This window comes from Podarcis filfolensis, assembly GCF_964270895.1.
Source record: "Podarcis filfolensis genome assembly, chromosome: 2".
In the NCBI taxonomy this organism is placed as follows: Eukaryota; Metazoa; Chordata; class Lepidosauria; order Squamata; family Lacertidae; genus Podarcis; species Podarcis filfolensis.
In genome coordinates, this window is record NC_139605.1 from 68,821,475 (window position 1) to 68,849,096 (window position 27,622).

The 27,622-nt window shown below is 42.6% G+C and overlaps 1 protein-coding gene across 2 annotated transcripts; it reads left to right on the forward strand.

Annotated features, from left to right (window-relative positions):
- The first annotated feature begins 53 nt into the window (after positions 1–53).
- On the forward strand, positions 54–27,280 carry LOC310756328 (organic cation/carnitine transporter 2-like). Of its 2 annotated transcripts, none has more exons than XM_083600125.1 (10): positions 54–1,220; positions 12,504–12,607; positions 14,403–14,557; positions 15,475–15,646; positions 16,728–16,902; positions 20,595–20,695; positions 22,062–22,276; positions 24,096–24,278; positions 24,555–24,690; positions 25,714–27,280. In XM_083600125.1, exons 1-10 carry the CDS (start codon positions 828–830, stop codon positions 25,799–25,801), a joined length of 1,722 nt encoding a protein of 573 aa, XP_083456251.1. In that variant the 5' UTR covers positions 54–827; the 3' UTR covers positions 25,802–27,280. The 2 variants fall into 2 exon arrangements, with proteins under 2 accessions (XP_083456251.1, XP_083456252.1); XM_083600126.1 differs by having other exon boundaries at positions 60–1,220; positions 16,776–16,902.
- Positions 27,281–27,622: the final 342 nt, after the last annotated feature.

A 27,622-nucleotide genomic window follows, 5' to 3' on the forward strand; every position in this document is an offset into this window, starting at 1 on the left:
TATATAATAATAATTATATAATAATAATTTTTATTATTATTAGCCACCCATCTGATCGGATTGCGGCTTCCAACCCTTAGAAAACCACGGCAAAACATCAAACATTAAAAACTTGGGTCACTAATTATCTGCTGAATAATAATAATAATAATTTATTATTTATACCCCGCCCATCTGGCTGGGCTTCCCCAGCCACTCTGGGCGGCTTCCAGAAAAATATTAAAATACTGTAATACATCAAACATTAAAAACTTGTGTGGCTAATTATCTGCTGAAGCTGCTCTAGTCTAGTGTGTTTGACTAGCATTACATTCCGGGCCTGTGCGGCCGACGTAGAGCTCGACGTCAGCGTTTCTCCGGGCCGGCTGCGAGGCAATACACATATTGCCCAGACTACGATGCGGCCGCCGAACCCCGGAGCCAGCTTCTTCGCCGAGGAGGCCGCCTGCATTACAAGTGACGGGAAATGCCGAAAGCAAAAAGAGATCCCGTAACTAGGCTGGCCGCTGCCGCCTCACGCGCGGGGACGCCGCGGCCTCCGCCTTGGCTCTGGGCCCTGCGCGACTCTAGGCCTTTGTGTACAAACCACACCCACCCGCTCCCCGTGCGAAGAAGCACTTGCTGCTGCCGGCAGCCGCGGCCGCACTTTACCTCATAGCGGCGGCGGCGGCAGCGGCAGCGGCAGCGGCAGCGGCTCGCCTGTTCCCCGCCCAGGCCGGGAGAGGCTGCGGCCACATGTCGTAGCAGAAGGCGGCTCTTCGGCCCTCGCTTGTCCGTTGCCGGCCGGCCAGAGCGCGGTTGCTTTGCCCCCCGCCCTCCCGCCCGCTATGTACGACTACGACCAGAGCACCGCCTTCCTGGGCGAGTGGGGCCCCTTCCAGCGCCTCATCTTCTTCCTGCTCAGCGCCAGCATCATCCCCAACGGCTTCAACGGGCTCTCGGCCGTCTTCCTCATCGACACCCCCGAGCACCGGTGCCGGGTGCCGGCCAGCGCCAACCTGAGCCGCGAGTGGCTCAACGCCAGCATCCCGCTGGAGGAGCGCGGCGGGCGGCAGGTCCCGCAGCGCTGCCGCCGCTACAGCCTGGAGGCCCTGGCCAACTTCTCCGCCCGCAACCTGGTGCCCGGGCGAGACGTCAACCTCAGCCAGGTGGAGCAGGAGAAGTGCCTGGACGGCTGGGAGTACAGCCGAGAGCCCTACCTCTCCACCATCGTCAGCGAGGTAGGGAGGCAAGGAGGGGCGGCTGCTCACGAGGTGGCCTCTTCTGGACATGGGCATGGAGAGGAGAGCGCGTGGCTGGGACTTGAGCGGCGCTCGATCAGCCCTGAAGTTCACGGGGTGACCTTGGGCCAATGGCCGGATCACCCCGTGAACTTTCCTAGCCCCACCTCTCAGGGTCGCTTTAGAAACCTTGGACGCCTCTCGGGGCTCCTCAGAGAAAGGGATCGGAGGGCAGAAACCCAAGAGACCTAAGGAGAGCGATGCTTTGAGAGAGAAGCCTCAGCCCGTTGTAGCACAACGCCAGTCATTCCATGCCTGCTCTGTTGCCAACTTGACATGTCTTTGGCATTTTCCCTTGCTGTGGTCGTTTCTTAAAAAAATTAACCTGCCAGGCATTTCTTTATGCACTTGCAAGATCTCTCTTCTTCTTCTAAAACTCAGGTATCCATCAAATTCCGAGATCGCCCTGGCCCATGCGTGATGGGGAAATGCCCTTTCTTCAGCTCCCCTCTCTCTTCTCTAGGTCACCTCCCTTTTTAAAGTGAGCAAATAAGTCCAAACTTGCTATCTATTCCTATGGTGCCAAACATGACCAGTGGCTCCTTAGCTTCTCATGTTCATGACAGATACTTCTTGGTGTTTACCCCCCGGGGATGCAGGAGGAAGGAGGAATAGCCTGAGTGACTTCTGCCACACAGGAAACGGAATGAGAAGTTGGTAATGTCCAGGCTCGTTGTTACAGAAAGCTTTAACACAATAACATAAACAGAGTCGTGCTGGACCAGGCCAAAAGCCCATCTATTTCGGTCTCCTGTTCTTACATTGGCCAACTAGATGCTCTTCTGGGAAGCCTACAGGCAGGACATGAGCACAACAGCACTACCCTCAGTTTCCGTTTCATTCCTATGTTGACTCTCCCTGCCATAGGGTCCTGTGACTTTTATGGAGAAGTAACTTTTAGAGGAAGAAAAGAGAACCATCAGAACAAAATTGGAATAATGGTGATATTATATCCCTGTAAACACATTATTCTTAGTTGACAGTGATTCTAACTGGCTTACTTTAAAGTTACTTTAAAGTAAGCTAGATCATATATTTGCATGTAGAATGCTTTCTCCCCCCCCTCTCTCCCCCCCCCCGGCAAACAGAAATGAGTGCAATTTGAATTACTCCAGTCAAGATTTTGTAATTGTTGTCTAGTAGCTTGTTGCACAGTATGCACAGATGGAACTGCTGATAAATTGCTAGAGATTTATGGCAGAAGAACTTAATAGTAGTATGATTTATGAAGTCACGTAACAAAGGTCAGTGTTCCAAACATTCCCTGGCATGTGATGGGAATTGAATGGCCACTCATTTTAGGGTTCATTTGGGTGGTGCAGCTGGGTTTAGAGTTATTAGTAGATTATCAGGGGTTGGACTGTGACCCTCTTGGCCCCTACCAACTTAGCCATTCTGTGATTTTACCTACCTACTCATTTATTTGTATATCCAAGAAAAGCATGGAAAATATAGTGCAGTATCGTCCAATAGCAATGAACACGTCCACACATACAATTGTTCTATTACTTGCTAAATTACTGCAGGTAATAGCTTCCTTCAGTACAATACAGAGGAAATTTGCATGCTCCCTTACTTCTTTTTGGAAAATTGCAGAAGGAGCAGAGACAGTGGAGCTGGCATGTTACTTTCCCATACTTAGAAACATGGGAAGCTGCCTTATAACAAGTTAAACCATTGGTCCATCTAGCTTCCTGTGGTCAATACTCACTGGCAGGCTTGCAGCAGCTCTGTTGGATTTCAGACTGGGGAGATTTGCAGGTCTATCTGGAGATGCTAGGGATTTAATCTGGAACCTTCTACATGCAAAGCAGTTGCTCTACTACTGAGCTACATTCTGTGCATTTCATATATCTATCTTGTTTTTATTTTTAAGAAATTATTTAGCTCTTTAATTATATAATAGTTGTAAAGGTAAAGGGACCCCTGACCATTAGGTCCAGTCGTGACCAACTCTGGGGTTGCAGTGCTCATCTTGCTTTATTGGCCGAGGGAGCCGGCGTACAGCTTCCGGGTCATGTGGCCAGCATGACTAAGCCACTTCTGGCGAACCAGAGCAGTGCACGGAAACGCCGTTTACCTTCCCGCTGGAGCGGTACCTATTTATCTACTTGCACTTTGACGTGCTTTTGAACTGCTAGGTTGGCAGGAGCAGGGACCGAGCAACGGGAGCTCACCCCGTTGCAGGGATTCGAACCGCCGACCTTCTGATTGGCAAGCCCTAGGCTCTGTGGTTTAACCCACAGCGTCACCCGTGTCCCATATAACAGTTGTAGTCAACCTTAAATTATAATTGTAGTTAACCTTTAAATGGGTTGAAATGGTTAAAAGAAAATTGAGGAACATGCCTTTCCCATAGCTTTGAAGTAGTTTAAGTTCTTATGTGCTTTGGGTTTAATCGTCTCAGATTAAAACAAATGTGTTCTGGCACATCACTCTTATGCCTATTTACTTGAAAGTAAGCATCACTAGTTACAGTGGAACTTACCTCAAAGTATTATGTTAAGTTTGGATAGCGTTATAAGTTTCTGTAAACAAACTTTTCCATGTATAGATGTGTAGCATTTTCTGAGTCAGTACTTTTACATACATAGTAACTTAGTAAAATATTTTACTAACGTATGCCGAAAGTTTGCATACTCCATAGTACTGCTTGAGAGTATCAGATCTACGCACTCTAGAAACTGCTCTTGATTGACCCTGTATGCAAAACTTGTTTTGCACAATCATAGGAGTTGGAATGGACCAAAGGTCTGTTTCGTTCAAAACCCTGCTTCAAGGCAAAATTGTTCCCTCTTCCTCCCGCCTCCATCCTACCTACGTAGTTCTGACTGCAGTGTCCACAACCAGGGGAAAAGTGCTCTTCAGGAAGGAGAAATATGTTTCAGTTCAGACCATTAATACTAGATAGAGGTTCAGGGCCCCTGGGCGTAGCTGGGGTGGTAGGGGCAACCCCCCCAATCAAGTAAACCAATGCAAATACTTAACTACTTAACAAACTGAGGTTCTGCCTCCCCTAACATAAATCCTGACTATTCCCATATCAGGTCCCCTTGTTTGGTGGTGACTACTAGTCATTACAAAGTGCAAGTAGATAAATAGGTGCCGCTCCAGTGGGAAGGTAAACAGCATTTCCGTGCGCTGCTCTGCTTTCGCCAGTCATGCTGGCCACATGACCTGGAAGCTGTCTGCGGACAAAGGCCGGCTCCCTTGGCCTATAGAGCGAGATAAGCGCCGCAACCCCAGAGTCGTCCGCTACTGGACCTAACGGTCAGGGGTACCTTTACCTTTACTAGTCATTACTGTACGGCTATGCTCTGCCTCCATAGTCAGAGGCAGTAATGCTTATGAATGTCAGGTGCTGGGTACCCCCAGAAGGGAGAGTGTCCTTGTGCTCAAATCCGGCTTGCGGGTTTCCCACAGGCATCTGGTTCAGCAATGTGAGAACAGGATGTTGAACTGAATGGGCCATTGGCCTGACCAAGCAGCTCTTCTGAGAGGGAAGAGCAGTGGATCAGTGCTGATGCAGCTGATGCCACCACTGACCAGCCAATCACCACCTCCAGCCCAGCCCCTATGAGTCTAGGGGTGCTGCTGTCACATTGTTGTTGCAGCATAGTGGCAGAAACACTCCTAAAGCGTTTCATGTGCCTCAGTCTGAAGAGGGGTCCTTTCTAAGAGTGAACCATTGTGGACAAAGTGGCCTGGAGAGCACCTGTTTGCAGTGCCACAGTTCGCTACTGGGAAACATCAAACTGTATTTGTGACTGCAAAGTGACATCAGTCCAGGCACTTTGTGGGACTACCTTGCTCATGGAGGAAGGAACCCATCTTCCTTAGAGCAAGACATAGGTGAGATTGCCCCAGAGGGCCTTTAGCAGCATCCACACAGCAACAGGAAGAGCATATTGTGGCAGTGGCTGCAGAAGAGGTTGGTGCATGGAGACGGGTTGATGTCAGCTGGTCTGTCTTGTTTAAAGATGCATAACGTCTTGCATACTGTTAAATTCAGGTTACACAATTAAAAATGGATCTGATGCTTGTGCACAACAAACCAGCTTTTATTCAGGGGTCAGGACCAGGACTTTATTCAATAAGGAAAGTGGTAGGAAACTGCACTGGATATTGTAGGACAACAACTGCTTGGCACGACGTCCAGGCAAACAAATTGTGTTGTATGCTCAATAAACAGACAACATCATAATGACCTTTCCACAAACTTTATTGAACATTAGGTCATCTGAAAGCAACCTTTGTATTCAGAAAGGATCACATACTCAAAAAGCTTGAAAATTGCAGTCTTCCAGGTCCCCTGGTACCAGCAAATGTATGCAGTGCTCACACTGAACACAGTAAGACCTCAAATTCCATGGCTAGAATCTGGCTCAGAAGTTATTATGTTTGCTAGCTAATCCTTCTTGCAATTCACTGTAGGAGACCATGTCAGTGCAAGAGCCAAGGAGGCAGTTCATACTAGGGATAGTTCAGTGCGATGAAATACAAACCAGGCAGTTCTGATCCAAAGGCTATTTGACTATTCACTTACTAGAATAATTCAAAGTTTTGGGAGGGTTATATTAAAAAAACACCTCTTAACCAGGTATGCAGTGTTCATACTTTTATATTATTTTTGTTATTTTCTTAATTCCAGCATTATATTTGCTATGCTTCCACAATCTGTGGCCTTTTTCAGATCCAGTGCCCCACTGTTAACTGCAATCTGCAACATGAAGCCCACATTTACCTTTTTAAAAATATACATGGCCACCTTCCTGCTTTTCTTTCTGAGGGCATGAAGTGCGCTTTATGCTTGCCCCATATAGTTCATAACATTGTGGACGACGGATGAATGGGTTGTGTGTCCAGGGAATAATGAATGCCATCTTACAAGAGGGAGTAGCATCGGAGCCTCAAAAGATACTGTAAGACTACTCATGAAGAAACCTTAGGATCTGGATTTTAGGACTTTAACGCTATTGGCTTGTCACATGTGGAATGCTCTTCCCAGGGACTCTTACGCTCCTTTGTATCTATATATTATTTTTTACCACCTAGAGTGACTTAAAGAAATGTTTTAGTAATATTTACAGGGATTGTGGTAAAATATAAATAGTGCAATTCAATCCAATAATCCCTCTTGTATGTCCATGCAAGACGGAAGATTCTGAAATTACATACGTACACACAGACATTAATGCAATATTGGGAGGGGGTTTTTGCCCCACTTTCACGACCTGAAATCTATAAAGGTGAGCTAGGCAAAATATGTATATGCCCAGCACTAATTTAAGGAATTTAGCCTTCCCTTATCAGAATACTTCTAGAGTTCAGTCCTAAACACATTTACTAAGCCCCATTGAACACAATGGGACTAACCTTTGAATAAATATTCGTGGGATTAAGCTGTTGCACTGTGTAGTCTCCTATATTACATTCCTTTAGTAATGTTTTGGAAATATGAATGAGACAAGCAGATATAAATATTTTACAGTTTGCCATATTCCATAGGATCTTAGTTTGGACCCTGGAGTTTCATCAAATAGGACAAAGCCTAATATGAATGGCACACAATCTTAAGTAATTAGTACAAAGGGATTGGGGAAATGGTGCATTATATGCCCATGCACTGAGTTCAGCATAGTGTATAAAGATAACATAAAAGCATCTAGGAAACACAGTTCCCTTTAACCTACTTACATTTCTTCTTTCCTGTAAAGCCATGCCCCACCCTACATACAAGTCTCTACCCATAAGTAATATATGCTCTTTGCCCTAGTTTTCAGAACTTCCATATACCTACTCCTATCCTCACCTTAAATGACACTTATAAAAGAAACAAACAAACAAAATGTATAGCTAGGTAAAAGCACAGTTGGCAGTTCATAGCCAAAGATGTGGAGCAACTAAACACTTTATAAAGGTGTTGTGTTTATGTTGTATGGAGCAGTTGCATAAGTGGTCTTTCACCTACTTTCCCACTTTCAGTTTTAAATGTGCTTAACTCTCTAATCTCTTGGCTCAGTCCTATCTTGCCTTACCTTGCCATTTAGTCAGGGTGACCTTTGCCTTAGATTCAGCCTTACAAGAAATTTTTCTGAGGGGTGGGGAGTGTTCACGTTTGATGAAGAATGAGTCCCATTATCTGCATCCATCAAAGCCCTCTGTGCTCTACTGTGTTTAAAGGTCACTGAGGATACCAGCATTGGATTTCTATGACAGGAAAGGAACCCTCGCTGTGTCAGATCTTAGTCCTTATATGTGCCAAAGTTACACACGTGGAGAGTTCAGATGTCATGATAAGCCAGGCCTTCATGGTTCCCTTCCCCTTTCCTCTTCCTGTGTAACCATAAAGAAGAGCTCAGAACTTTGGCTTCCATTTTTGATTGAACACAGTTTAGTGTTTCATCTGAACCATAAACGCTTGTTAATTTTAACTATGTTTTGTTGAAACAAGCCTGCTTCATAAGCAACGGTTTGAAGTTGACCTGTTTATATTTTTTTTAAAAAGGTTTTCAAAAAAAATAGTAAAGGTCTTTCTTAAAAAGGAAAGGAGGAAACCTGCTGTATTTCTGAATTAGCATTTCCTAATGTTCTATAAAGTGATACTTCTATCCTGTGGACAGTTACATTGGAGTAATTATGGTTGAATTCAGTGTGACCTATTTCTATTAGTAAGTAAAGATGCATAGGATAAGGATCCCAACCCAGTTCCTGGTGGTTGGTTGTCCTGCTGCTGGGTTAACACCGGGCTATTATGTCTTTCTCCCTCCTGATGTAACACATTCACAGTCTACAAAGAATCTCCACTTCTGTCATGCACACTATACATAAATAGGTATATCTGAGACCATTGGATCAATGGGTTTAGGCATGCCTAATTCTGATTGGGATCAGACTGTAAAAGTGTCTGCCACTGTCACAGAAAGTGTCATTTGGACCCTGGGGATTCAGGCTCACCAGTCTGAAAAAACTACTCTTTGTTGAAGGTTTCCACTGAGTAATGTACCGTTTCCCCAGGAACTTGCTTTTTCACCTTCTTTTTCAGTGGCTTTAAACAGCCAAAATAGCATATGATAAATGTTGGTAAGAGTGGGTCACATTTTACAATGCAATATTTCCTCCACACAGATGTAAAAATCTAATAACCTGGTAGTTCGATAGTGACTACTACCGTACGTATGACTGAGTGCTGTAGAGTGGTACCTCAGGTTACATACGCTTCAGGTTACAGACTCCACTAACCCAGAAATAGTGCTTCAGGTTAAGAACTTTGCTTCAGGATGAGAACAGAAATTGTGCTCCGGCAGTGCAGCAGCAGGAGGAGGCCCCATTAGCTAAAGTGGTGCTTCAGGTTAAGAACAGTTTCAGGTTAAGTACGGACCTCCGGAACAAATTAAGTACCTAACCTGAGGTACCACTGTATTCACCTTGCGAATATCCACAGTGAATGTTGGCAGTGACCATTTTGACGATTGACCCTAGTTACTTACCTGTACCTAGGACTGTCAGTAAACAGATTTTAAAATTGGGTGTGTGTGTAGAAACACGTTATGATAGCAGGGTGAAATAAAAATGAATATATCAACAGCATGATCCTAAGGTTATTTACTCAGAAATGAATTCCACTGAGTTTAGTGAGACTTCCTTGGTTGAAAGCTCAGATTTGAAAACATTTCCTATTACGTTTAGAATGAAATCATTTGTACGTCCCTGAAAATAGACATCACATACTTCAGTGATGATATTCAAGATAACCGTGTTTATGTCATCAGGGTGGAATTGAATATTCGGAGGCCATTCTTGATACTATGTTTATAAGAGCTGCACTATGGAAACGTTTGTTAATATCAAGGCCACATTCTGCTCTGCCGGGCCTGCAAGTTTTGTAACCTGAGAAATAGGTCTCCTTCAGGAGATGCCCTACACATCAGACCAGTGCTGTGCCACAATGCTTCTGTAACTTTCCAGTCCAAGGCAGAAGTGATGCAGCCCATTCTGTTAATTTATAGAATGAGACATTTTTGACCATAGCCCCTGTGGAAAACCTGTTTGTGTAATGCAATCCGTGGAGTTGCAAGATGCCCATAGTTAATACACCCAATAGATTGGCTACTGTGGTCTTGGCACTGGTGACCCCAAGACTGGAGTGCTGCATTGTGCTCTGTGTGAGGCTTCCCTTGGGTTTAACCTGGAAGCTGCAGCTAGGTTGTTGACTGGGGACAACATCATCTAACCCTTAATAACTTGGGACCAGTTCACCTACAAGATTGCCTTACTCCATATGTGCCCACTTGACCACTTCGATTGGCGGAATTGGCACTACTACAGGTGCCACATAATAACCATTCTGCATTTGTAAGAACTCAATCATTTAGTTTGACATCATCTACACTTTGGAACTCCCTGCCTATTGATATCAAGCAGGTGTGACTTCACAGATGCTTAGAAATGCTGGTGTGAATTTTAATCTGTTTTCATATTTTAACTTTTTGTATCGTTTAATATATTGTACATTTTTCTTGATTTTATTGTTTTGTAATCTGCCTTGAGGGTGTTTTGTTGTTGTTTTTAACAATCAAGCAGCATTCAAATTTTGTGAAATAAATAAATAAAATAGATAAAAATAACACCCCTGTTGAGGGAACTGCTCTGGCTGCCGGTATGCCACCATGTATAGTTCAGTATTTTGTTTTTAGCATTTAAAGCCCTAAACAACTTGGGACCAGGTTACCTAAGTAACCACCTCACTCTATATATCCCTGTCTGGCAAGTGTGTTCCTTAGATGGGGCACTGCTAAGAGTACTGCATGGCCAGGAACTGTGCTTGTTCTAGAAAGAGGTATTTTAGTGTTGCAGCTCCAGCCCCCTGGAATCAATTACCAGCCAATATTTGACTGGCACTCAGTGTCATGAAGTTTAGGCACCTACTAAATGCATTTTTGTTTAAGAAGGCTTTCCCTGAGGTGTGACCCAAATATTTCTTAAATATAAAATTGTACACTTGTATTAATGGTTTTGCTGTTTTTCGAGTTTGTAGCCCTGTTTAGGGAAATTTTTAATGTTTGATTCTATTTTTAATACTCTGTTGGGAGCCGCCCAGAGTGGCTGGGGAAACCCAGCCAGATGGGCAGGGTATAAATATATTATTATTATTATTATTATTATTATTATTATTATTATTATTATTATTTAATTGATTTTAGAATTTGTATTGTTGCGTTTTCTTTTATCTCATTGAACCCTACTTTGATGGCCTTCCACTATCCCACATGGTCAGTCTACGTTATGAAATTTGTCTTTCATCTTAAGTGGAGTGCCCTGAGATACGTAATTAAGTGGCCACCACATGCTGAATGACTTTTTGTGTCACACCTTGCAGATAAAGCATTATCATCATGCGCAACGCAGACCCTTCTAATCCTCTCTGACAAGGTTTTATGCACTATCTGGCCTGATATACCAAGTAGCAGCTCTTGTGATTGTTAGGATTTGACATGCCTTTGGCAACTTTGAGTGGATTTCATCATCTGAATTATCTCGGTGGCAGGGAATAGACTAGTATGTGAAGGTCAGGAAAAAGTAGTCAGGTATATATTTTTCTACTGCTAATGATATTACATGCTCAGCATGAGAAATGGCATTACATTTAGCATTATGTGAGACCTGCAGCCTAGCTCTGTGAACTTCAGTAACCTTGCCTAAAAGGTATCGGAGAATGAAAATAGCTCTTGCCTGAGTTGATTTGCTATATTCAGTTCTGAATCTGTCCCAAGTAATGCTACTAGGCTACACTGCAATTCTAACTGCTGTTGAGCTAAATACATGCTAAGCTTACACAGAAACAGCACAGTCTCACCTGTGCAAACACAACTTTGGGTGGCATTTAATGCTGATTCCCCTCCAATTTCAGGGCAGATGTCTCACTGATGCAGATTAGAAGGCCTTTGCACGTGGCAAAGTCAATATAGATAAGGCGTAAAAAAGCAATTTGAAGCTGTAACAAAAGTATGTTCTGTGGGCTACAATTCAAGAAGCACTTCTATGTGCCTCGGGAAAAATCCAGTGTTCATTTTCTACCAGAGAGTTGAAACTTGGTGAGCAGGGGGTGAAAACTCAACCGTAATTTGCACCCCCTAAAGCAGAGGTGTATATTCTGTGGCTCTCCAGATATTGTTGGGACTCCAGCTTCCTTCATCTCTGACCATTCACCATACTGCCTAGGAGGGCTGCAGGTTGGTCACCCTTGCCCTAAAGTGTTAAGCATTGGTCTCAGACTCTGCTGTTCTGACAGTCTGTTTTCAACTGATCTTAGGAAAATGTGCACATTACTAAAAAAAACAAAAAACAAAAAAAACACAAACATACTCACTGGCTCGGATCCTAACAGCTCTTACATGAATATAACAGAGTCTTTGTTCACAGAACAGGGCTTTCACACCTCTCACCTTCCCTCTGCATTCCCTGAAAATCTGCTCCTGGGGATTGGGGAAACCCTTGAAAATAATGTGTGATACTGTGGTGCAGTGTGAGTTGGCAGCAGTTGACCTTCCCCTTTCATGAATGGAGGAACAACTTAGGATCCAAGGCATTGCGCTTGCTTGTGTATCTAGGAATATATTGCCAACAATGCAACATTCAAATTTAAACAAAAAATTCCTTTAAATTCCACTCATTTTTATCTGAATCACCCTATGCTAAGAATTCAGCTCTGTAGTTCAGCATCTGTAGAGCCTTGTTCTTTGATGGTTTGACCTAAGGCATGGGTAGGCAACTTAAGGCCCGGGGGCTGGATCCGGCCCAGTCGCCTTCTAAATCCAGCCCGCGGACAGTCCAGGAATCAGCGTGTTTTTACATGGGTGGAATGTGTCCTTTTATTTAAAATGCGTCTCTGGGTTATTTGTGGGACATAGCAACTCGTTCATTTCCACCCCCCAAAATATAGTCCGGCCCCCCACAAGGTCTGAGGGACAGTGGACCGGCCCCCTGCTGAAGAAGTTTGCTGACTACTGACCTAAGGCTTCGACAGATAGACCAAACAGGCATTTGGTGTAAGAGATTTTAGATCAAAGCACTGAATTCTGATTTACACATAAAGGTACTTCTTAAATTGAAAAAGTCCATTCTAGTAGTAATCTGGTAGGTTACTGTTTGGTTATTGTAGAAAATGGGCCATATACATTACATGCATGCCAAAAATATTGAAACTCTCTCTCTGTCTTACAGTGGGATCTTGTGTGTGAAAACGACTGGAAAGCACCTCTAACTACCTCTTTGTTCTTTGTGGGCGTCCTGATTGGCTCCTTTGTATCTGGACAACTCTCAGACAGGTAAAGTGTATATATGAATGGTTGTGTGATTTTTTCTTTAGACACAACCCTTTAAAATTCAGTTAGAGCTAAGTTTCTGCATTGCAGTGGATTTATTTTTCGACTGTTGTGAATTAGCTGATTTCTAAATAGGTAACACCAAAATGCTGGCTTCTTCTTGCCATAATTGCACAATCTGTGATGGACTTTGAGAGCACAACATGCTTCCCATAACTTTTTTCGTTTCAGTTAAGCATGAGGCATTTCAACAAATTTTGTATTTACAGTAGTATATCAAACAATAATTTGAGTGATGCCATCTTTCCACCCTTGAGCAATCTTAAATAATCAACATAGCCATCAATTTAAGCTGCCAGCACAACAGAAACTAATATATTTGATATTTTCCTTTATCGTTCAGATATGCTTATCACAACTATGAATGATGCCATTTTGACATTATGAAATAAGTAAAACAAACTTTCATTGTGATGTGTTTTATGGCCAACCTTTGGCTTAACTTACCTGCTTAGATATCTCTGTGTATGTATGTAATGCAGTAGCTCTGATGAAAATGAAACTGGATGTTTTGTACTGAACATATTTAGGATATAATTGTACTTTTCATGCCTGAGCCTCAGCTTAAATTCTGCACCTTTTTTTCAAGGGGTCAGGCAGGACATAAAACACAGTGTAAAGTGATATTGCCCTTGAACATTGAAATGTAATAATGCAACTTAGTATCTGCATAGACAACACAATTTTCTGTTTGGAGTACATACAGCGCAACTGTCGCTCCCATTTTTCATCCCAATCCAGTTCACTCTCACAACCTGTTAAAAATCACTTGATGACAAGATACATCGTAAAAGAACTACTCAAGAACAGCAACAATGTAAAAACATCATATCCTTATTCTGTTTGAGTTGTCCATTGTATTTAAAAAGCAGGGCAAATTCGGCTAAAAATAAAATGTTTCCCTTTGGAGATAAATGTTTACTGAAAATGTAAGAATTTATCCATAACCTTTAAAGTAGTAATTTGAAACACCTGCATGTGTTTAAATAATCACAGAAAACACATCAAAATAGCCATGCTTTGTTTAAAAATAAAAGCAAGAAGTCATAATTCATATCACACCTGAAATGCAAAGTAAACATTGAATACATTGGGCAGATGACAATTATTGGATTTTTACTCTAGTGCCAACCTACCTTAGAAGTGGCTTTTTTTATCATGGCACAAGCCACAGTGTTTCTCAAACTTGGGTCCCCAGTACAGCAGTTTAAAGTAATGGGAACAAAAGTTTGAATCCAGAGAAACTTCCTCTGCTTCCAACCCAAAGAAAAATTTTGGTTCTCTTTAAGAACATAAGAAGGACCCTGATAGATCAGGCCAAAGGCCAACCTAGTCTGGCAATCTCTTCTAACAGTGGTCAACCTGGTGTTTATGTGTAGCCCACTCAGTGGACCTGAGTACAACATCATTCTCCCCACTCCCAGTAACTGGTATTCAAGGGCATACTATCTCCAGTAGGGGAAAGGGTCCCCATCAACCTACGGTTCCTATCAACCCCAGCTAATGTGGCCAGTAGTCAAAGATTATGGGACTTGCAGTCCAGCAACATCTGGAAGGCACCAGATTGGGTACCCCTGATGTAGAGAGAAAACAAGGCTAAGGGAGATGTGATCAGGAGGATTCCCATGAAAGTTAATAGATATTAATCCCCACAAATATACACCCCAGACCCTAGATTTCTACTATTTTAATGTTTCATAAACTAACATGATTTTTATTTATCTTTGTCCCATGATAGGTTTGGAAGGAAAAATGTGCTGTTTGTCACAATGGGAGTCCAGACTGGCTTTAGCTTCCTCCAGATCTTCTCAACAACCTGGGAGATGTTTTCCATCCTGTTTCTCATAGTTGGAATAGGGCAGATCTCTAATTATGTGGCAGCGTTTGTACTTGGTATGTAACAGCCTTTAAGCAGAGTATGAATTCTCAGTATTGTTGCCAACTTTCTCAATGAGTGATGTTATGTTTAGGGGCTCTTCCTCCTCCCGCAGTACATTCCTCCCTCTCCCAGTGCATGCTAAGCCATTATAAAGACTGGGCAAGCTGTACACCAGGGGTCGGCAAACTATGGCCCCTGGGCCGGATCAAGCCCACCTGGGTTCTAAATCCGGCCTGTGCCGCAAAGCTGAGACTCCCCGTGATGGCAACAGGAGGAAGATGCTGACCAGTGGCGGCTCTGCCACTCAAACACTGCACCTGGTTTACCTCTGCAGCGTTTGATTGGCAGAGATGTCCCCATTCCACGGCATTTGATTGGTAGAGCTGCCACGGCTCAGCCTCTTCCTCCCGTCGCTGTCACCGCCCTGGTGCTCCTGTGGGCCAGAGAGTGGAGCGGACAGGCTCGCTCTGCCTACCCATGAGAAGCAGAAGCAGCAGCCATGGTGGCAGCCCCTGGAAAGGTAAGCGCAGCGGCTGGGGCTGGGGGGTGGGGAGGAGGACTACTTGTCCCCCTCGCCTCTTCTTCCAGCTACCCCCCCCCCAGTGCTGCTCTTCCGGCCCACCACAAGGTCTGAGGGACAATGGACCAGCCTGCTGCTAAAAAAATTTGCCAACCCCTGCTGTACACGTTTCCCTTTGCCCCATCCAGCTTGTTCTCTTCACTCCGTGTAACACACTCAAGCTCTGAGTTTTAAGTTACCAAACTGAAATGGCCACAGAGTCTGCAGTGGAAGATGTTAGGGTGTGCAGACCTTCCAGTCTTCGTATTAGCCCAACGTACACATTGAACAGATACGGAAGACACATTTGGGCAAAACAAGAGGGCTTTTTAAAAGTTAAAAGGCTAATCAACACTCCCTTGTTTTGAACAGGCACAGAAATACTTGGCAAATCAGTCCGTATTATCTACTGCACCTTAGGCGTTTGCATATTTTATGCGTTTGGCTACATGCTGCTGCCACTGTGCGCTTACTTCATCAGAGACTGGCGGATGCTGCTAGTGGCTCTCACTATACCTGGCCTGCTGTACGTTCCACTGTGGTGGTGAGTGTATTTTAAATAAAAGTGTTCACATTTTGGAAACTACACCAAAAACTAGTGCTAGCTAATGCCTTTACTGGGGGCACCCTCAGTTGACTTAATTTTTTTCAAATTACATACATACATCATTTTATTCGTATACTGTATGGCCTTTCCATAGTTCAAACTGTGCTGAGGCAGCTTACAACATGATAAAATGCACAGTTCCAACATAACAGAAGTAGTGGAAAATAATGAATAAAACATAAAAAATATACAACCAAACTGAATAATTTCCACAGAAATCATAAGATCTGAAATAAAGATACAAAAAATTAATATCAATGGCAGCAACAATCTCCCCAGCAAAACTCCCAGCCCAAGTGTCTGTTCAACAGCCTCAGATTTTGTAGCTGGAGTCAGTCTGGGCCCCATGCTCCCAGGTAAGGTGGAAAAGGCCTGCAAGTCAGGAAGCAGATCTTTTAGGACTCACAGCCTATATATGTATATGTGTATATGTATATGTATAACAATTTTTGTGTTTTCATACATATATATATGTGTGTGTGTGTGTGTGTAACATTTTTTTTGCTACCAGACAACCTAGGTAACACATAATAAGTTACAGTGGGGGCGGGGAGGGGAAAAGGAGAAACAGGATGCAATGTGAAACCAAAGAGTTAAAACCGAAGGTGCATAATGTCATGAAGTTCAGTCTTTAACTTATTTTAATTCACCACATTTCAGATCCTAAGAATTTCTCCAAGAACCCTAAGAGTTGTTTTTGGGTGAGACTTGCTGAAATGTGTTATTGCCACTCTTAGAAACGACTTAACTAACGTATATAATACACACACACCCTTTTATGTTGCTAGGCTATTTTATGTATAGTCACATGTTATAATTAGCAGGCTTGTTGCTTCCTGTAACCTCTGCCAAAAGCCCATTCATATGCATAGAATAAATTGCTCCTTTTCATACAGGCTAATGACCCTAATCTTGCTCTGTTTATACACTGGCTCTTCAACATTGTATTTCTATGCAAGGAGGACAGAGGATAGCATTGCAGTTAAAGTCTTTTTGACCATGGTGGTTTGGGATGTAGGCTTAACAACCCTGGCTGTTCTGTTGAAGTTACGTTGAAACATCACAGGTTCATTCCAGAATCGCCTCGATGGCTGCTGTCCCAAGGCAGGATTCAAGAAGCAGAAGACATCATTCGGAAAGCTGCAGAAATGAACCATGTTGCTGCTCCAGATGTAATATTTGACCTCATTGAGGTAAACCTGCCCATGTGTTGCATCTGTTTACATTTTCTTCCCAGTGTCTGGATATGGCAGTGCCCATTAAAACGTTCTGCTTCATGAGATGAAATCTAGCTCTCCAATAATAAACCTATTGGATATACAATCATTTTCAACCCATTTAATGTTATATAAAGAGCATTTTATACTGTGGGTTGAATCCAACTAAGTTCTGCTTAAGAGTGGACCCATTTAAATTAATGGACCTCCATTAATAATGTCTTAGTAACTGTCTACTCTGAGTAAGATTAATATTGGATGCAATCCTATTAACTTGTGATTTGGCAGCATCCTGGATTTGCTTCTCAACTCCTTTAAAATGTAGCACTCTACTTATTCTTTATGTTAGGCTGGCATATATGTTAAGCTAGGACCTTTTTAGATCATCTGTTTATAGTACAACAGGTGTTATTTGTATTTATCTTCCCTGTTTCAGGGATATTGCGTTTTTTCAACAACACACAACTCACAGTAATTGTTACACGTCACAGTGGACTTGTCTCCCCTGTAACCCACCTTGCTTGAGATTCCTCAGGATACCAGGAGATTCTTGCTTCAGAACAGATCTGGTAGGCCCTTGGTTCTCAGAACTCAGGAGCCAGCTTCATCCTTTCTATCGGCTTCTCCTCTCTTCCTGTGCCTAGGTAAATAATAATAAGAAAAAATTATTTATATCCCGCCCTCCCCAGCCGAAGCTGGGCTCAGAGCGGTTCTTCCCCCATCCCTCTCCTAGACTTCCCCCTGTGCACAATTAACACAGAAATTACTAGCGCTCCTTCCCTCAATACCACCCTCCTGCGTCCACCCCACCAACGTTCCTTTTGACTGTTAGGAAATGAGGTTGCCACCCTCCTGCTTAGCCAGTCGGCATTCTTGGCATCTACAGCATTGAGGTAGAGGGAACCACCCTCTTCCTTGCCTATTAGGCATGAACTGTGGCTCTATAATAAGTACCAAACACCATGGGACATTTTCTGCAGCCATCTCTTCTTCTGTTCTCTTCCTCTATTTCTGTCGCCCTCAGACTCGCACTTCCCTCTCAGCATTTCTGGTTTATTTCTACATGCTGAGAGAGGAGAGAGGAGATGTGTTATTGCTGCAGAAGCTTCCTGCAAGGACTCACCAGTGCCTCCTCACAATCCTGTTCTGCAAAAATGTAAATTCTTCCCAGTGACGAGTCCATTATGTTTTGATGTCCTGAGTGAAATGAAGCTGTTCTTAGTTACTGCCCATAACATCAGCAATAACAGTGCAGTTCTACCATGTCCATGTTACGCTGAGACTCAAATACCACTAATCATTTCTTCAGACTCACTGCTGGGGTGAATCTGATAGGGAGTTCTTCATACTTTACCGTGAGACAGTTTTGGATCTTTTGAGTGCCCTCTTTGCTGCTCTCCTGTTCTGGAGCATACAACCTCCAGCCTTGCAGGGAGTGGCTCAGAGGAGCTACCCACCTACATAATTAGATAAGGCAGCAAAGCTTTCACATCCATTACATATGCACATGATATCGTGCTATTAGCTTTTATTGAAATTGCTGGATTGTTTTACACAGTAATTTTTAGTTAGGGTCATGGTTTGAACTGCTCATTAGAGGAATCCCCCAGACAAATAATTGGCAGTTCATCTTCCAACCCAAACATGGCAAGTGATGTTTAATAAGGCAGCTGACAGGTGCCTGAAAACTCACACTGACCCTCCTGCTGGCTCCTGCCTGTGAATACTCTGGATTTTTGGCATAGTACATGAGATGTCATCTAATTGATTTATTTTTGGATCAATAAGAAATGTCAGCAAAAATCTAAAGCTTCAGGATAACAGTACAAGAGAACAAGGCAACAGTGTTCTTTAAAAAAAAATACACACCCATGACTTTACATTAAAATGGAATTAAGTTGAAAATGTAATTGCTATATTTAGTTTTACTAAATATATATTTACAACTGAAGGCTGTAAAAACTTTCAGGGAAGTTTTTAGTATGAGATGTTGTGCTGTGTTTTTACTATTTTTTGTTGGGAGCCGCCCAGAGTGGCTCGAGCAACCCAGTCAGATGGGCAGCATATAAATAAAAAATATATTATTATTATTATTATTATTATTATTATTATTATTATTATTATTACTTTACATAGTCCCTTTGCAGTCACATGATTGGGTTAATATTAAGTGCAGTTGAGTATTTCAATTGAAACTATATCATCATTTGCTAAGTTCATTTTTTTCTCCCCATTTCCCTCTAAAATTTGGACTTCTGTGATGCAGTATAACAACAGCATATTGATATTAGTTGTATTCGGAAACATTCTTCCGATATGGAGCCGCTTGAGTTCTGCACTGTTTCTGAGGCTTTTCTCGTTGAGCCTTCTCTGGCTTAAGTGCTGCCAGTGAGCATGGGAGATGGCTATTTCAAATGATGCCTAAACTATGGAATAGCCTTACAAGAGAGGTTCATCACCCTCTTTGCCTGCTTTTAAATAGGTTCCTAAAACTGTTTTTTTCTATCAGGCATCTGGCCCTTTGATGTGAAATGATTTTAGTTGTGAATATTATATTTTGTGATGCTGAGGTTTTTTCAGGGGACTTATAAATAAGCTTCATTGAGTTTGATTTTTAATCAAAGAAATGTGAAATCTAAATACACGCATAAATAAATAAAATAATGGATATTGTTAAATAGTACATTTATCTTTTTCTAGTATTAACATGGGTACTTTTACTTGAAATGCCCTGGATTTATACATAAATGAATCTTTATAGCAGGGTTCATGAAGAAGATCCAACAAGATCCTTAGGTTCCCCACTCCTAGCAAATCAGTTTTGACAGGTTCACCCACCTGCTGATCACCTGATTCTATAGTAACATCAGGTGATTGACACCTGTCAAAGGTTAAAACAGGTGGCTGTAACAGCAGTTTGGAAGGGTTAAATTTAGATTAGGAAAATGTAACAACACCACTCCTCCTATCAAAATCAGAGAGCCACTGCTCCTCCATTTGCATTTAAGTAGAAAATAGAATTCTTGGGTGATCCAGTATTTTGTACTTTAGTCCTGAGTCAACTCCTGTACAATTTGTTGGCAGAAGTGGAATGAACTTTAAACCACAAAGCAACCTGCTTAGAATGCCAGGATGTTCTGTACATTGATATAAATTAGTCACACATGTACAGTTTTATGACACTTCCTACTGAGCAACCTGTGGTTTGCAGCCTAAAATCTTGCAAATCTTCTACTGTTTTGTTCAAAATCCATATATTAAACTTGCACACAGTGACTACAGTTAAACTTGCTGGATACTTTATACTGATCCCCAGGAGAAAGCCTGAATTATGGAAAAAAGCCTTTTCAGTGCGGCCATGGAAAATTAATATAGTGTCAGTCACAGAAACCAGAAAATGTAGTTTCACATTTATTCTAAACAAATACCAGATCACACTACCTACAGTAAATACCAACATTTCCAGGAGCTGTCATTCAAATTAGCAGTGGCCGCTTCTGCACTGAATCATCAACCATATAATTTTTTTAAAAACAACAGCACTTAACGGCAAAGATTCCTTATTTACCTTGAACATGCAACTGAAATTTCCTGCTGCATGAAATGCCACTTTATTTTAGAGAAAGAAAACAGGTTTTCATGTGTGCATCTGTAATTTTTGTCTCTAGCTACAAGATGTGAATTCCCAGGACCACCGGTCATACAGCATTCTGGACCTAGTGAGGACCCAGAATATCCGATCGATCACTATCATGTGTGTGATTTTATGGTAAGCAGTTGATGAACAGACACAAAGCTTTCCTCTCCTTATGAGACAGCTGATTCAGAGCAGCTTCCCCCAAGCTGGTGCCCTCCAAATGCCTTGGGGACTGCAACTCCAATCATCCCTGACCACTGGCCATGCTTCCTGGAGCCGATGGGAGTTGTGGTCCAAAACATTTTGAGGAAACCAGGTTGATTCACAGTAGCTGAGACTGTGGCTGTAATCACACACCTATAAACACCCAGGAGCCACATTGCATAACATTATTTACGTATAAATGTGTGTGTGTGGCATTTCACATAGCAGCATATTGAAATGTCTCTGCTCCAGTCTAAATCCCAAACTCTTATCTATTATTCCAGCTAGCATTTGCTTTGAGAATGTCTATCAAAGATTCACTCACCTTGGTTTTTTGTGTGTTTACTGCAGCAGATAAATCCTGCTGTTTTGGAGTTGGACGCTACGCTGTCATAACTAGCTTCACATAATTTGTCTGCTGCCGTTTTGCTTCCAAGGGCAAGTTTAAATTCACATCTGCATTAAAAATTTATATATTAATATATAAAAACTAACATGTCAGGGGGACACTTATGGGCTCCACCTCCTTGATTTGCATATTTTGAATGTATAGGGAGATTTGTACATGAGGGAGCATTCAGAGACTGTGTTCCCCACCTGCAATCAAAAGTGGTGCAATCTGGTAACATGTGAAGCTGCAGATCCTGTGTGTGAGGTCTAGGAATCCCTTTAGTTCAGATACCTTAAGAGAAGTCAGTGGTGGAACTGGTATGTGTACCCATGCTCTTCACAACACAACTAAAGTACCATTTGAAACGAGCAAACTGCCAGGAGGTCTAATTAATGCAATTCTTATGCCTGATCAGATTACTACAGATCCAGACCTCTGTTGGGTGTCCCCTTCTCATGCCACTTTGAGTGGTGGAGAGGAGAGGAAGGACATGTTCCCTCCACGCTGTGAATGAGCCATTACCCTAGCAAGGTGTCTGAGCCCCTGGGATTAATACAGTTGCGACTGGACAATAATGTGAACCCCAACAAACGGAGACAGATTGCATTTCTTTCTACTTGGGAACACTTGCTATCATGTGTAAATGTATGTGCATTTCTTTTTTAAAATCTGTTGATTTTATCAATATTTTGATGATTTCATTATGTTTTTAAAGCCAGTTTTATTGTCATTTTTAATGAACATTTGATACCATTTTATGCAAACCGCTCAGAGATTTATTTATTTTTTATTAGGCAGTGTATAAATCTTGCTAAATAAAACAAAACATAATTTTCAAAGCCTAGTCCAATGCAGCACTTATTCTGAGGCCTCCGAATATTACAATATAGCTCTGTCTTTCAGGATGGTCATTTCCATTGGCTACTTTGGCCTCTCTCTGGACACCCCTAACCTGCACGGAGACATCTATCTCAATTGCTTCCTTTCGGCAATCATCGAAGTCCCAGCTTACACCATCTCTTGGCTGCTCCTCCATTATCTTCCCCGGCGGTATTCAATGGCAGGAGTCTTGTTCTTAGGAGGATGTGTCCTTCTCTTCATTCAGTTGGTACCTGCATGTAAGAACATTTTACTTGATGTGAACTTTCCCCCTACTTTTGTAGATATAATCCACAAGGTCAAGCAGGTTGAACTGTGGGCATTACAGGTAGAATAGTGAGCGGGTGACTGTACTTGTCCATTAGTGCACAGTTTAAAATAGAAGCCTATTCTGCTTCTGTTCATTATATCTGAAGACCAATATAAGACAGAAAGGGAGCTTACAGTGCTGAGAATATGCTGTCAGATTTGGGGGTTTTATGTTTGATTCTGTATTTAAACTGTTTTTACACTTATTTCTTGTCAGTCTCCCAGGGACCATTATAACATGGCATGGCATACAAAGTTTGTACATAAATAAATGAGCTCTCTCATTTGTTCCTATTATACCAGCAACTGAACACTAATCTGACAATCTTTTTATTTGGGGTGGGGTTGTTCTATCAGCCACTTCACATTGTGATATCAGCTTTTGAAAAGAACAATATATTGGATATTCTTTTTGAAGTGCCGTGTGATTCATAGTCTAGGTTTTGATTTTGGCTTTTTGCTGCAACAGACTAACATGACTAGTCTTTGTGAATCTATTTATTTATTACCGTATTTTTCGTCCCATAGGACGCACCGGCCCATAGGATGCACCTAATTTTTTTGGGGGGGGGGAATAAAGGAAAAAAAATTTCCTTTATTTCCTCCCCCAAACCAGGTCGGGGAATCCAAACCAGGTCGGGGAACAGTGGGATGACGGCGCTGTGCCTCCCCGCTGTCCCCCGAGCTTGTGGGGCTGCCCGATGTCTGCCCGAAGCGTGGGGCGCTCTGCTTCAGCGCTCCATGCAGCAGGCTGCTATCCGCAGCCTAGGGAGCCCTGCGGGAACTCCCGCAGGGCTCCCTAGGCTGTGGATGTCTTCCCAAAGCGGCGGGCACTCTGCTCTCAGCGCGCCCCGCGCTCCAGGAAGCAGGCTGCTATCTGCAGCCTAGGGAGCCCTGCGGGAACTCCCACAGGGCTCCCTAGGCTGTGGATGTGTTCCCGAAGCGCTGGGCGCTCTGCTTTCAGCGCGCTCCGCGCTCTGGGAAGCAGGCTGCTATCTGCAGCCTAGGGAGCCCTGCGGGAACTCCCACAGGGCTCCCTAGGCTGCAGATGTGTTCCCGAAGCGCCGGGCGCTCTGCTTTCAGCGCGCCCCCGCTCCGGGAAGCAGGCTGCTATCCGCAGCCTAGGGAACCCTGCAGGAACTCCCACAGGGCTCCCTAGGATGCGGATGAGTTCCCGAAGCGCTGGGCGCTCTGCTTTCAGCGCGCCCCCGCTCCGGGAAGCAGGCTGCTATCCGCAGCCTAGGGAGCCCTGCGGGAACTCCCACGGGCTCCCCAGGCTTGCTGATAGCTTCCTGAAGCCTGGAGAGCGAGAGGGGTCGGTGCGCACCGACCCCTCTCGCTCTCCAAGCTTTAGCGAAAGCCTGTATTCGCCCCATAGGACGCAAACATTTCCCCTTCATTTTTGGAGGGGGAAAAAGTGCGTCCTATAGGGCGAAAAATATGGTACATATATGGACCACTTTTTCCTCCAAGGAGCTCAAGGTGGTGTACATGGTTCTCCAACCCAACCCAACCCAGTTTTGTCTTCACAACAACTCTGTGAGGTAGGTTAGGCTGAGACACAGTGCCTGGCACAAGGTCACCCAGTGAGCTTCTCGGCTAAGTGGGGATTCGAACCCTGGTTTCTCAAGTCGTAGTCAGACACTCTATCCATTACAACAGGCAGGTTTAAAAGAAGTAAGATAAAGTGAATGGCAGAAGGCAGATAAACTTACTGACACTTACACATAGCTTGATTGTCATTTGTAGACCTCACTGTGTTCTCCGTTACGCTGGTGATGATTGGAAAGTTTGGGATCACAGCCTCGTTCTCAATGGTTTATGTCTACACTGCTGAGCTCTACCCAACGGTTGTGAGGAACATGGGAGTTGGTGCCAGTTCAATGGCCTCCAGATTTGGCAGCATCCTTTCGCCTTACTTTGTATATCTTGGTAAGTTCCCAGCTATCTTATTTTCTGCCAGGCAAAATACCACTACTCTCCCTTTTAGTGCTACAAGCCACTCAGTTCAGTATTATTGCAGGGTACAATGAATAGTACGGGCAAAGTCGATGTACCATTAACCAATCTTTGTGTTGAGAGGCTCCAGATAAGCTTCCAAGCAACCTTAGAAGTCCTCAGAACACAGTTTGCAAAGAACTGGTCTGTGCAAAACATCGTGACAATAACGACTTATTACTTCCCTTGCCCCCCTGTGCCTCCTACCAGGTGCTTATGATAGATTTCTTCCCTACATTCTAATGGGAAGCTTGACAGTGCTAGCAGGAATTGTCACCCTGTTTCTTCCGGAAAGTTACGGCATGCCTCTCCCAGATACCATTGAACAGATGCTAAGAGTTAAAGGGTAAGGAGAAACCATTTCATCCATTATTTAAACAAACAGGGATTGCAGCCAGTATCATTGTGGGTCATGCTGTAAAAATGTTGGGAATCAAATTATAGAAGAGATTAGGACAGTATAGAAGAGATTATAGAAGGGATTAGAGCAGTATACAGTGGTACCTCGGGTTAAGTACTTAATTTGTTCCAGAGGTCCGTTCTTAACCTGAAACTGTTCTTAACCTGAAGCACCACTTTAGCCTCCTGCTGCTGCCGCGCCGCCAGAGCACGATTTCTGTTCTCATCCTGAAGCAAAGTTCTTAACCTGAAGCACTATTTCTGGGTTAGTGGAGTCTGTAATCTGAAGCGTATGTAACCTGAAGGTACCACTGTATACAGAGCAGTCAGTAGTGTTGCTTGGAGATCTGAAAAAGAGGTTTCAACAAGATATAATGAAAACAAGGAAAACAGATGGCTTAATTCCTGAGAAACAGTGGGGTGGTATGCCAGCTAGATAATTATTAATTACTTGTCTCTATTGTAGCTTCTTAGATACAAACCAAACACTCTAATTTTAAAAATACGCTCAAGCCAACCAATTTATTATGAAGGAGAAGCAGGCGATTGGATCCCTCTCTGGGTCAGAGCCCCTCTCCAGTTTCCCAGTGGAAATTCACCGCGCACCCCCCCCCCCCGATGCTGTTTGCCTCCAGAGATGCAATTGGCAGTAGCAGTTTAGGGGGTAAATATCACCATGGCAGGGCGCAGGACAATTTTCAGAAATAAGCTGTTGTAAGAATCTAATCTGGATTGGTGCTCCATATGAAGTGGCCAGTTGAAGCATACTTTTTACAAATTAAAGGTCTGATTAATATACTATGTTCTTTGGGCCGTGGTTCTAACCAAAGTCAAAGTTTGGTTTTACATGTAGATGACAGATCTGCCTATTGAATGAAACATTTCCTTGAATGTAAATGTGAAATGTATGACAGCATTATGCAAGCTTTTGCTTTAACAGTTTCCTGTTTTTCTTTCTATTTATTTACAGAATTAATTACAGAAACACATCTAAAAGCAAAAAGACATTAAAGGATGAAGAAGAAAATTCAGTGATTATAAAAGGCACGACTTTCTGATGAAGCTGCATACCCTGTTATGAACTAAATAGTACCTAGACATACCCTTCAATTTACTTCCAGAAAGGACTAATGGAAACCCTTTTTCTATAATCAACTTATTTATTAAACACACATTCATTTTTGTGAATGTAGCTACTGTATATCCCATTGTGGGATCTCTGCCAGTAATTGTACGGGTTACAAGGAACAATATCCGAAAAGGTAGGGGCAGGGAAAGCCTGTTTCCCATTAGGACTGTTGGCAAATGTCCTTTTTGTAAGATTAAAACACGCTTGAAGTTCTAGATAGATGCACTGACTTTACTATTCGGTTCATTCAGTGCACAATGGCAAAAGGTGAAACATGTTACTGAATTTAAATATTGTTAAGTGTCGTCACCCAGCTTGGGATGCTGCTTCTGTTCAGAAAACCTGAAGCTTGAAATTATGTGGATGCTAAATACTAGACAAATGATTTTATGCACTGCTTATGCTGGTTTTAAAAAATCAACATCAGTTTTAGAAATGGAGAGGTGGTTTTCATGTGCAAAACATTGGCAGTCTAGTTTTGCTTGCAAGCCTACTTATTTCAGATGTAGTTTTAAATATTAACCACTAGATGCAGTTGTTTACATCTGAGAATGATGCCTTATTTAGGCTTTTATTTTTTAAGGATTACATTGCATCTGTAATGCATCTCTTTCAATGTTCCATTAGTCGATTTTTCTATAATTTGCCTCTAATTCTGAAAGGCACTAGAAACTAATACATATCTGTATTTCCAAATAATTTGGTCTTTTCCCATCTCTGCCTGAAATGTCTTCAGTTACATACTAGGTATGTAATAAAGTTACTTTATAATACAGAGCTTGCTCTAAATGTACCAGTCAGGTGCCTTCAGCTTGCTTAAAGACATAACTGTTGCCTTTTGGGAACAAAGTGCATTATTTTAAATGAGTATCATGAATGATAAAAACAAGTCTTGTGTGTGAGCAATTGTGTCAAGTCTACCAAGAAACACTACCCGTTACGGGGGAAGGAGTTACCTTGATTACGTTTGTTACTTTACATTATGACACAATTTAAAAAGTATGATACAAATATGGTGCATTTTAAATAGTTTGATATAAAGTCACATGATATTGTATTATTGTTTTAATAATTTGTTAGCTGCCTCAGAGGTTTTTAATGACAGAAAGGTGATACATATATATCTTAATATAAATAAAATGTGATTTTTATAACCAGAGTTGCTAGACAGCACTTACTTCTGTTAACACAGCTGTTTGCAGACATTCCAGAAATTGTGATATTATGTGAAAGTTATCTTATGAATGTAAAATTCTTCCCAGTTCTTACCAACTGCTGCTCACTCCAGTTTTGACTGATGCCTACTGTAGTGCTGTCCATGTGATGGTAACATATACAGGGCCAGTAGACAATTTTTGGTACCTTTAGGGTATAAGTATCCTAAATAAATGGTGAGGGAGACTGTAAATTTCCCAGCACTCAAGTTTCTGATTTTCTTAAAACTGGCATTCTTATCCCAGAGAGAGCAGCTACCTACCATACTTATTTTATTGTGGAGATAGGAATTGCACTAGTGTTAACGTTACCTGCAGAATGGTACCCAGAAGATCACTGCACGTCCTTCACTTGTGGAGGATGGGGCAATGGCAAGTGATGTAGGATGTTGTTTATGGAGCTCCTCAGCCTGCAGAAGCAATCTGGCCTTCACCTGGAACCTTTTGAGGCCCACCTTCAGCAAAACCCCAGGATTCCAGACTAGTCAAGCTGGCCAGCATCCTCTGGAGTACTTAACATTTCAAACTTGTTAGAG